Source organism: Oncorhynchus nerka, linkage group LG28, assembly GCF_034236695.1.
Source record: "Oncorhynchus nerka isolate Pitt River linkage group LG28, Oner_Uvic_2.0, whole genome shotgun sequence".
Classification (NCBI taxonomy): Eukaryota; Metazoa; Chordata; class Actinopteri; order Salmoniformes; family Salmonidae; genus Oncorhynchus; species Oncorhynchus nerka.
Genome location: NC_088423.1, coordinates 56946980 through 56959102, shown reverse-complemented (window position 1 = coordinate 56959102; position 12123 = coordinate 56946980). Strand labels below are relative to the sequence as shown.

The following is a 12123-nucleotide window of genomic DNA, read 5'->3' as shown; positions in this document are numbered from 1 at the left end:
CGTGCACTAAGTTCAGACGAAAAGTCAAAAGAAGTACAATAGAAGTTAGTAGAAACATGCCAAACGATGTTTAAAATCAATCCTTCGGTTGTTTTTGTCATAAATAATAAATAATATTTCATCCGGACAAAAGCTTTGTCAATAGGAAAGGAGAACCAAGAAAGGTGCATTCCCGATCAGGCTCATGGCTGATGAATGTAAATGTCCACTGGCCACTGATTGAAAGTGCTGTATCTCCCTCATTTTTCAGAGTAAAAGCCTGAAACAATGCCTAAATACTGGCCACATGTAGAGAGACCGTGAACTGGGTCCTAAGTCTTTGTATGGTGGATAGGCTTTCAATGGTTGGATTTTCCTCTGGCTTTCGCCTGCCATATCAGTTCTGTTATATTCACAGATATTATTTTAACAGTTTTGGAAATGTTAGAGTGTTTTCTATCCAAATCTACTAATTATATGCATATCCTATCTTCTGGGCCTGAGTAGCAGGTAGTTTAATTTCGGCACTCTTTTCATCCAAAATTCCAAATGCTGCCCCCTACCCTAGTGAAGTTAATGCAACCACTAGCATTAAAAGCACAGAAATGCGCACACAGCAGTAGGCTATAAGCATGAATGTTCTATTAGCAGGAAAACACCATTCTCAAAAGTGACCGCAAGTGTGATTATGCATGTAATGCTTTTATTATGAAGGTGCATTGTTATGGTGAAAATCATCTTCCCAAAGCTTGAAACTCACAAGCTGCTTATGTATGCCATTTCACCTCTACACCCATTGTAAAGTGTGTTAATGAGCTTCATTTTAAGAAGTTATTTGGCCACTTCAGTTGTGATACAAACCTTATCTAAATCTATAGGCTTATGGGTTAGGCTATATGAGGTGTGTGACTATGAGCTGGAAAAAGTTGTGAAAAAATGCATGTGCTTGAGAAATAAAGTTGAGAAATAAATATAGTAGGCCTAGCCTATAGAAAGCTGATGGGATCCTCCTCTTTTTATTAGAGGCCATCACTCTGTTTTCTCACACAATTGCATAGCTTATTAAAATGTTGTGCAACATGAGCTAATGGGATTAGATTTTCGATTATATTTGCATTGATGTCAGAGTGATTAGAGGGAAAATAGAGTGCTGAGTAACAGGTAATTAGCAAGTTTGGTAGGCTACTAATGACCATCAACAGCGTCACAGCTTGGAGAAGCCTATTTACCATGACTAAACTGTACATTTTACTGCCGTCATGACCCGTGACTGCCGATGATGTGGTGATACGGTCACCATAACAGCCCTATCACAGACCAGCAAATATTCTTTACATGATCAACATTAGAATCACTACAAAACGTATTGTATGACCTCTTACACACTATATTAGGCTCAGCCTTGGGACTTTGGTTTTCCTAGATATGGCTACATCTGATGGATTTGGATACTGCTTTAAAACAAATTTCTGCAGCATTAGTAAAGATGTGATCAATATATGTTGATGATTTCATTCCTGTGCTGTCTGTAACTACCCTGGTAGGTTGACCTGAACCAGGTTGCAGACATTAGTTACAGTTTGAAGCTTTTTCTTGAGTGGGCAGCTTTATGAAAGACAGTCAATATTGAAATCAACCAGAAATATACCTCTCTGTTGATATCACATACATTATCAAGCATTTCACACATATTATCCAGATACTGACTGTTAGCATTTGGTTGTCTATAGCAGCTTCCCACAATAATGGCCATATTCAGACCTGCCAACCCTGTCCAACTTTTTAGAATACCAGACGCACGCATCAAATTGGAGATTCGCATAGCACGTGCCGAATTGGGGTTGGAATACTTTCTTTCTTGACAGCATTCTATTTACACATATGGTAAAAGTCACTAACAAGATCTAATTAGAAAGAACACACAAAAGTTTATTTTATTTTATTTAAAAAATAATAACAAGTTATTTGTTTAGGTATAAAATGTACAAATGTCTTATCCACGCTATTTAAAAAAAAAAAACTCTGATATGATAAGAACAAATGTTTGAAGCAGAGTATCAGTATCAAATAAACATGTCATCCATAATAAAAAAAGTTATGATAGGAAACAGTGGGTGAGAACAAATCTTCTAGAGACCTTCAACTGTTCAGGAAATCATTTCCTAGACAGATTTGCCTGATAGCTAGCAGATTTAGCGCAGCAGGGCATCAGGGTAGACTTCTCTCTGGCAAACAGTTCCTCTGGTAATCATTGAAACCTTCTTGGTATCGAGGGCACTCAGCATGTCTGTACTGAGGGAGGCTCTGTACTGGGTTTTGTTCTTGGAAACGAGACTGAATATTAATTCGCAGTCTGCATTGCTGTGGAATATGACCAATATCCCCAGCATCACAGCCCTAGGTGGGAGTAAGACCAGGCTGCCCCACCTTTTCATTGTGCCGATTTCTCTCCAGGCCTGATCCATGTGCATGTTGACCAGACTCTGCTCAAAGGTTGTTGCCTGATAGAGTCTAAACTCATCTTCCACCAGATCAACAGACGCTCCCTCAGGAATAATGCAGGGAAAGCGTGCCATGAAAAAGATGAGAACTTGTCAGTCTGCCTGTTGGCAATGTCAGCAACCACTGCATGCTGGAGGAGCACATCTCCAAATGGAAATTTCAGCAACATGTAGTCTACTGCAGAAGAAAATATGTTTCTGACATCTGCATAGAAGGTCTTCAGATCCAGCTTGCCTTGGCCCCCAAGTTCAGTCTCTATAGTAGAGGAACGCTTGTCACCTCTCAAACAGGGCCAGTCACTAGGGCCAGCTCACAAGTATTGGCTTTTTAGACACGGTTCCTAATCAACGCTAAAAGCAAAATAATTTTGAAAACATAACAATAAAAACAAATGATCGCATCGACACAGACCGCAAACTGGCTACACAACGCTAAAGTAGGCTACCACAAAGGGAATCTGAACGCTGTTCGCCAGAAGAGTCCCGTGTTTCAGCCTATGTAAAGGTGTCTATTGTATTTCTTTGCAGCGCATACATCATTTCAGAATTGAGAAATTCTCAAGTGCAAAGGCATGTTAGAAGCAAAGGCATGTTAGAAGCATGGCCTCTATAGCTAATACCGGACACATTCATTCATCACGCAGTCTTCAAACCTCCAACTCCATTTATTCCACAACACACAGAGCCGAAAAGGGTTTTGCCCATGTGTTTATGTACAGCTGACAGTCGGCAAACTCAGCATCACAACAAACAAGTGGCAGACGAGGTCGCTACGTCGAATAATGATGTATTAATCTCCATGTCCGTTGACACAAACTCCAAACATGTCTGTGTGTTGCAGCTCGAGAATCGGGATGTTAGATTTACTTAGTAGATTTTTTTAAATGAAAATGTTTTTAAAATATTTAAAAATCAAGCCCTATTCATTACTGTGCACTTTTAACTCGGATCTCGTACCTGCGTACATGGACAGAAAATTGCGTAGTTGGTACGCAAAATGTGTGCATGTTGGTAGGTCTGCATATTACTTAAACAGTATTTAACACATTTATAACCTTGTATTGCTACCACTGTATCATCATAGTGAGTTTCAGAGAATATGAATGTTAATAGCATGTTATTATCTGTTACTAACAAGTTACTGATTTCATGAACCTTGTTTCTTAGTCTACATATGTTAATGTGGGCTATTTCTAGCACTTTTCTGAGATGCTTGATTGTTTTTATTGCTTTACTTGGAAGCTACACAGAAGTAGAAATGCTCATGTTATTTTATTTGATCTGAAAGTGCATGGTGACTTCCTACTAGGGCACACCACCTCAGTGCTAACAGTATATCTCTGGTTCATAGGCACATGATTACTGCATACAATAGCTGTAGAATCAACAGGGCAGGGCAGGTAGGGGGACATGAATTAAGTACCTGGGATAAATGTACATTTGCTGCAGCATTACGACAACTCAGCATCAATGGTAGGGATTAACTGAGCTAGTCTTGGGTCATTCATAAGTCATTGTCTCAACGCAGCCTTGAAATATGTGAGTCCAGGAGCCAACATGATTTGGATGGACTCTGTCATTCCTGTAGAGCTTTCTCTGTTTCCAGAAGTTATCTATAAAAGTGATTCCAACAGTGGTACAGTAATCTTTTAGCCAGGTATGTAATGCCAGTAGCCTGCTGAATATTTCACACCCGCGGAACAACAATGGTACCGGACCTGAAGCAATTGGTCGCTTTTTGGAATCTTTCAGTGCTAGAATCAGTTCTTTAAAATATATTTGCATAGGTTCCGAGCTAGCCCTCCTGATGTCGTTTCACCCGACATGGACTACGACAGCGTCAGCTCCCGGCATCTATAGTAGAACGGTCGGAAGCAGCCTTGTAATGTCCTGTATCTGTATCTGTCCTGTAATCCACGCTTGGATTGCGTCCTACCTGACAGGTCGCTCCTACCAGGTGGCGTGGCGAGAATCTGTCTCCTCACCACGCGCTCTCACCACTGGCGTCCCCCAGGGCTCTGTTCTAGGCCCTCTCCTATTCTCGCTATACACCAAGTCACTTGGCTCTGTCATAACCTCACATGGTCTCTCCTATCATTGCTATGCAGACGACACACAATTAATCTTCTCCTTTCCCCCTTCTGATGACCAGGTGGCGAATCGCATCTCTGCATGTCTGGCAGACATATCAGTGTGGATGACGGATCACCACCTCAAGCTGAACCTCGGCAAGACGGAGCTGCTCTTCCTCCCGGGAAGGACTGCCCATTCCATGATCTCGCCATCACGGTTGACAACTCCATTGTGTCCTCCTCCCAGAGCGCTAAGAACCTTGGCGTGATCCTGGACAACACCCTGTCGTTCTCAACTAACATCAAGGCGGTGGCCCGTTCTTGTAGGTTCATGCTCTACAACATCCGCAGAGTACGACCCTGCCTCACACAGGAAGCAGCGCAGGTCCTAATCCAGGCACTTGTCATCTCCCGTCTGGATTACTGCAACTCGCTGTTGGCTGGGCTCCTGCCTGTGCCATTAAACCCCTACAACTCATCCAGAACGCCGCAGCCCGTCTGGTGTTCAACCTTCCCAAGTTCTCTCACGTCACCCCGCTCCTCCGCTCTCTCCACTGGCTTCCAGTTGAAGCTTGCATCCGCTACAAGACCATGGTGCTTGCCTACGGAGCTGTGAGGGGAACGGCACCTCAGTACCTCCAGGCTCTGATCAGGCCCTACACCCAAACAAGGGCACTGCGTTCATCCACCTCTGGCCTGCTCGCCTCCCTACCACTGAGGAAGTACAGTTCCCGCGCAGCCCAGTCAAAACTGTTCGCTGCTCTGGCCCCCCAATGGTGGAACAAACTCCCTCACGACGCCAGGACAGCGGAGTCAATCACCACCTTCCGGAGACACCTGAAACCCCACCTCTTTCAGGAATACCTAGGATAGGATAAAGTAATCCTTCTCCCCCCCTTAAAAGATTTAGATGCACTATTGTAAAGTGGCTGTTCCACTGGATGTCTTAAGGTGAACGCACCAATTTGTAAGTTGCTCTGGATAAGAGCGTCTGCTAAATGACTTAAATGTAATGTTAAATGTCTGTATCGAGGATAGCACAGGATATTTGCCACTTCGCCCCTGTAGTCCTCTGCAAGCAAACAGTTACTACATTGAAAGTCCAGGTGGTCCACATTGTCTCGGAATAAAGCCAAATAAACACAGTTCCTGCAGCGTTTAAAGCGTTCAATAGTGACCTCCATTTGAGACTGCTGGCCAGCTAGGCTACCTGCGATTCCGTGTCTCTCTTTCTTACAGGGAATTCTAAACTAAGTGAACAAAAAGAGCTCACACAAATTACAAAATTCTAAAAGCAGAAATGTGTCCTCCTTTAAATCCTCTCACAGCGGTAAGCATGAAAGCAGTGTCTTTGCATGTACTGTTGACAGCAGCATTGGCTAACGTTGTTAGCTATACAATGGGAATACAGCCACAAATAGCGTGGGACACCTCCGCGGTCCTAGCCACAAGGGCTAACCGCGTCGTGGGTTGTGTTCAAGCTGTTCAAGGAAAACCCTGCTATACTGATAGCTAACAGGTAGGCTAGTAGCTGGCTACAGAAACAACTTTTTGGTCTGGCATGATCCTGGGACAGATGGTAGTGGTCACAACAACTGAGGCAAACCATGTTGCGGGGTCCAAAAATCAAAAGGTATATAAATCAAACTTTGTAAAGAGTTGCACAGGTGACATGCTGGTAAAAATACGGTAAAACGGATTTCAGTTTCCATGCATTATAATCACCATCCACAAGAAGCAGATGTGCATTTTCTTCTTCGCTTATGGCCCTATACAGTTTGTTGAGTGCAGTCTTAGTGCCAGCATTGGTTTGTGGACAGCTACGAAAAATATAGATGAAAACTTTCTCAATAAATAGTAGGGACTGCAATTTAGAATGAAGTATTCTAACTCAGGCGAGCAAAAACTTGAGACTTCCTTAACATTAGAGATTGCGCACACCCGCTGCCTTAACTGAGGCTTCCGTCCTGTCTAAATGATGCATAAGCTAGATGTATATTATCCATGTTGTTGTTCAGCCATGACTTCGAGACACATAGGATATTACAGTTCGTCAGGTCCCGTTGAAAGGCTATTCACGAAAGGAGCTCGTCTAGTTTGTTCTCCAGTGATTGTACGTTCACCAATAGAACAGAGGGTAAGTGCCTCCCGAGTGGTCTAAGGCACTGCATCGCAGTGCTAGAGGCTTCACTACAAACCAAGGTTCGATCCCAGGCTGTGTCATAGCCGGCTGTGACCGGAAGACCCATGAGGTGGCGCACAATTGGCAGAGCGTCGTCCGGGTTAGGGGAGGGTTTGGCCGGCTGGGATTTCCTTGTCCAATCGCGCTCTAGCGACTCCTTGTGGAGGGCCGGGCACCTGCAAGCTGACTGGACGATGTTTACGCCGAAACATTGGTACGGCTGGCTTCCTGGTTAAGCCAGCAGGGTCGTGTTTCTCGACCTTCGCCTCTCCTGAGTCCGTAGGGGATTTGCAGCGATTGGACAAGACTAACTACCAATTGGAAATCACGAAATTGTGGGGAAAAGGGCTAAAATATATGTTAAAAAAAATAAAAAATAAAATAAGGGTAGAGGCATTTTATGTACTCGCCGACATAATTTTGTTAGGATGCCCACACGTCAGCCTCTCTTAAGCCTCATATTTATTTTTCCGCCCTTGGGAATTAGGGCCTGGTGAGGAAACATAGATTTAGGGAACACAGGATCCAGGGAACATACAATCGTGGCCAAAAGTTTTGAGAATGACACAAATATTAATTTTCACACAGTCTGCTGCCTCAGTTTGAATGATGGCAATTTGCATATACTCCAGAATGTTATGAAGAGTGATCAGATGAATTGCAATTAATTGCAAAGTCCCTCTTTGCCATGCAAATGAACTGAATCCCCCAAAAACATTTCCACTGCATTTCAGCCCTGACACAAAAGGACCACCTGACATGTCAGTGATTCTCTCTTTAACACGCGACCAAGAAAGTCCAGCAAGCACCTGGAGTTGATTCAGCTGCGGGGTCGGGGCACCACCAGTACAGAGCTTGCTCAGGAATGGCAGCAGGCAGGTGTGAGTGCATCTGCACCCACAGTGAGGTGAAGACTTTTGGAGGATGGCCTGGTGTCAAGAAGGGCAGCAAAGAAGCCACTTCTCTCCAGGAAAAACATCAGGGACAGACTGACACTCTGCAAAAGGTACAGGGATTGGACAGCTGAGGACTGGGGTAAAGTCATTTTCTCTGATGACGAGGTGACAAGACAAGGTGAGCGCTACCATCAGTCCTGTGTCATGCAAACAGTAAAGCATCCTCAGACCATTCATGTGTGTGGTTGCTTCTCAGCCAAGGGAGTGGGCTCACTCACAATTTTGCCTAAGAACACAGCCATGAATAAAGAATAGTACCAACACATTCTCTGAGAGCAACTTCTCCCAACCATCCAGGAACAGTTTGGTGATGAACAATGCCTGTTCCAGCATGATGGAGCACCTTGCCATAAGGCAAAAGTGATAACTAAGTGGCTCGGGGAACAAAACATCGATATTTTGGGTCCATGGCCAGGAAACTCCCCAGACCTTAATCCCATTGAGAACTTGTGGTCAATCCTCAAGAGACGGGAGGACAAACAAAAGCCCACAAATTCTGACAAACTCCAAGCATTGATTATGCAAGAATGGGCTGCCATCAGTCAGGATGTGGCCCAGAAGTTAATTGACAGCAGGCCAGGGCGGATTGCAGAGCTCTTGAAAAAGAAGGGTCAACACTACAAATATTGACTCTTTGCAATTGTCAATAAAAGCCTTTGACACTTATGAAATGCGTGTAATTATACTTCAGTATTCCATAGTAACATCTGACAAAAATATCTAACGACACTGAAGCAGCAAACTTTGTGGAAATTAATATTTGTGTTATTCTCAAAACATTTGGGAACGACTGTAGACCTGAGGGAACACCCCTGTGGGAATGATAATGATGGGTATACACTGTGAGATACATGATGATAGTGGTTGTGTGGGGGCGGGGGAACAGGAGAGAACAAATGTAATGAGGTAATACAAACATATCAAAAGAGAGTTTAAGACTAAAAGAAGTGACGAGAAATGCTGAGCAGAGAGAAATTGTGTGTGAGAGAGAGAGAGAGAGAGAGAGAGAGAGTTAAAAGTACCTTTAGCAGAGAGAAACAGTAATGGATTTTTCTCATGTCAGGTCCCAATGCCAGTGTGACCTCACAATCAGGGTCTTCCAGAAAGACCTTGACCAGCTCCTCCATCCTGGGAGAAATAAAAAAAACATGGAAGAACAGCATAAAGAACACAATGTACACACGCACGTGTGCACAAAGAATACATGTTGACGCAAACACACACAATACTACCACAATACTACCAAAGCTTCAGCACTAAAGCATTTCGCAACCTTTCTCCAAGTTCTCCATTAGTTTCTTTTAAAACTTGAGCAAATCAAAGGGTTAAAATCTATGTTTGAGCTCAACGGCTATGTTTAAAGATTGGGTAGAGTCAAAGACAACTATTTACTTAAATGTGTCCAACAGTTCCACTGGGATAAACCATCGCTAGATGATAGTCCAAACATTGGTTCGTCAAGCATTGGAACTGGCCACAGGAAAAGACGCGGGGCAAAGATCCAATGTACTCAAGACAATGCACAGTTCCATTTCCGCTAAAACATTGCTTTTGCAAAAACCTGCAAAGTTCATAGGTGTAAGGACCTAAAACAAACCAGGTGCTCTTATTTGAAGGCCCTGCAAGTCATCACATATATTTTAAGTGCTAAGCTCAAACTGGATTTTCAGAATGTTCCTCAATGCAAATGCTAATATTGAAGGGAGCAAAAGATCATCCTTGGTCTAACTTAGTACTGCATGATGTGTACATGTGCTTATGTATTGAGAAACCGAAAGGTGTCCCACCAGCAACCATACAGTATGACCAATAAACAGTTGAAGTCGGGAAGTTTACATACACTTAGGTTGGAGTCATAAAAACTAATTTTTCAACCACTCCACAAATTTCTTGTTAAACTATAGTTTTGGAAAGTCGGTTACGACATCTAATTTGTGCATGACACAAGTTTCCAATAATTGTTTACAGACACAGATTAGTTCACATATAATTAACTGTATCAACAATTCCAGTGGGTCAGAAGTTTACATACACTAAGATTACTGTGCCTTTAAACAACTTGAAAAATTCCATCATTCCGTCATAGCTTTAGAATCTTCTGATAGGCTAATTGACATAATTTGAGTCAATTGGAAGTGTACCTGTGGATGTATTTCAAGGCCTTTACCTTCAAACTCAGAGCCTCTTTGCTTGACATCATGGGAAAATCAAAAAATATTTTTTTATTTTTTTTATTTTACTAGGCAAGTCAGTTAAGAACAAATTATTAATTTCAATGACGGCCTAGGAACAGTCAGCCAAGACCTCAGGAAATTTTTTTGTAGACCTCCACAAGTCTGGTTCATCCTTGGGAGAAATGTCCAAATGCCTGAAGGTACCACGTTCTTCTGTACAAACAATAGTACGTAAGTATAAACACCATGGGACCATGCAGCCGTCATACCGCTCAGGAAGGAGACACATTCTGTCTCCTAGAGATGAACATACTTTTGCAAATATACAGTTTGCACATGGGGACAAAGATCGCACTTTTTGGAGAAATGTCCTCTGGTCTGATGAAACAAAAATAGAACTGTTTGGCTATAATGACCATCGTTATGTTTGGACTTGGGCTTGCAACCTGAAGAACACCATCCCAACCGTGAAGCATGGGGGTGGCAGCATCATGTTGTGGGGGTGCTTTGCAGCAGGAGGGACTGGTGCACTTCACAAAATAGATGGCTTCATGAGGAGGGAAATTATGTGGATATATTGAAGCAACATCTCAAGACATCAATCAGGAAGTTAAAGCTTGGTCGCAAATGGGTCTCCAAATGGACAATGACACCAAGCAAACTTCCAAAGTTGTGGCGAAATGGCTTAAGGACAACAAAGTCAAGGAATTGGAGTGGCATACACAAAGCCCTGATCTCATCCTATAGAAAATGTGTGGGCAGAACTGAAAAAGCGTGTGCGAGCAAGGAGACCTACAAACCTGATTCAGTTACACCAACTCTGTCAGGAGGAATGGGCCAAAATTCCATCCGAAATGGGCCATCCGAAATGTTTGACCCAAGTTAAATAATTTCAAGGCAATGCTACCAAATATTAATTGAGTGTATGTAAACTTCTGACCCACTGGGAATGTGATGAAAGAAATAAAAGCTGAAATAAATCATTCTCTCTACTATTATTCTGACATTTCACATTGTTAAAATAAAGTGGTTATCCTAACTGACCTAAGACAGGGATTTGTACTAGGATTAAATGTCAGGAATTGTGAAAAACTGAGTTTAAATGTATTTGGCTAAAGTATATGTAAACTTACGACTTCAACTGTATGCTCGTAGATCTGGAAATGTTACAACAAAAAAGCCAGGAAAAGTTTGCTTGGAGGATGATTTGACTCGGGCGGATCAATTTAATGCATAAACAAGTGAAGAAACAAGTAAATGAAAAGGTGGCCGTCGGTTGGTGCAGTCACAGCAGACATCATTACATTTCCCCCTGCGTGAGTTTGACCACAGATAGGGGAAACCAGGGATAATCAGCCGAGGAGAGAGGGGAAATTGTAAAAACTTTGGATCGAGGAAGCTGGGAGAGGTAAAGAGATCAGAACAGGAGGGAAGTGTTGCCAGGAGTTTAGGTGAAACCCTTGGGGTCTGAACACTGGGCCCGTCAACGGTCGAGTTCATTAGGCACCAAATGGAAAAAAGCGGACTGGAGCACATCGCGAAAATACCCGGACTCAACCATTAAGAAACTAATTTTCATTTTACATTCCAAAGCATAAAAAATCAAATCTGCGCATGTCCTAATGAACACTACCCAGGTCTTCCTGCTGTTGAGAGCGCTAGGGTCACTTTAAACGTTTCCTTAACTTAAACAATTTACCCATAAATATATTTTATTAAACCCGGCCCAGATTGCCAAGAACAGTCCTTTGGGGGAACCCCTGAAGTTCAAAGTAAGCAGAAGATAATGTGGCTTTAACATCTTGGCAACTACTAGCTACATTGGCACTATTGAACAGTCCCGAATAACAGTCAAAAGCATCATATACTGTGCGGCTAAAACTCGCTAGAATAAATAGCTGTGTAAAATAAGAATTTCTCTCTGTCTGGTGCGTGGTGTAAACATCCTGGAAGCAGGACAGAGGCCAGCACAGCACTGTTCCTGTTCTCACTGTCCTGAGATGACTGCCTCAGTGAGGTCTAACTGCTGCTCAGATCATTACAGACACACAACCAATGCGGCACTGGCCGAATGCCTGCTGCTGCATTCTCCGGAACTTTGTAAATATATTTTGCAACATTGAGCATTTTTGCTTCTTCCATGATACTCTAAATGTGTAAACTAAGAAACTGTGTAAACTTTGCAAGGCTGGGTTCGATTTAATTCCTGCTATAGTTTTCTGAGTTGAAGACACATGCTATGAACACCCCTAAACATCA

General features: G+C 42.8%; 1 protein-coding gene across 1 annotated transcript in view; it reads right to left on the bottom strand.

The window, feature by feature from the left end:
* kif6 (kinesin family member 6) overlaps nt 1-12123 on the bottom strand; it is a 231250-nt gene that overhangs the window by 128751 nt on the left and 90376 nt on the right. Inside the window, exon 11 of the mRNA XM_029641050.2 lies at nt 8713-8818. Within this exon, the coding sequence (XP_029496910.1) occupies nt 8713-8818 (106 nt within the window). The remainder of the gene's footprint in view (nt 1-8712; nt 8819-12123) is intronic.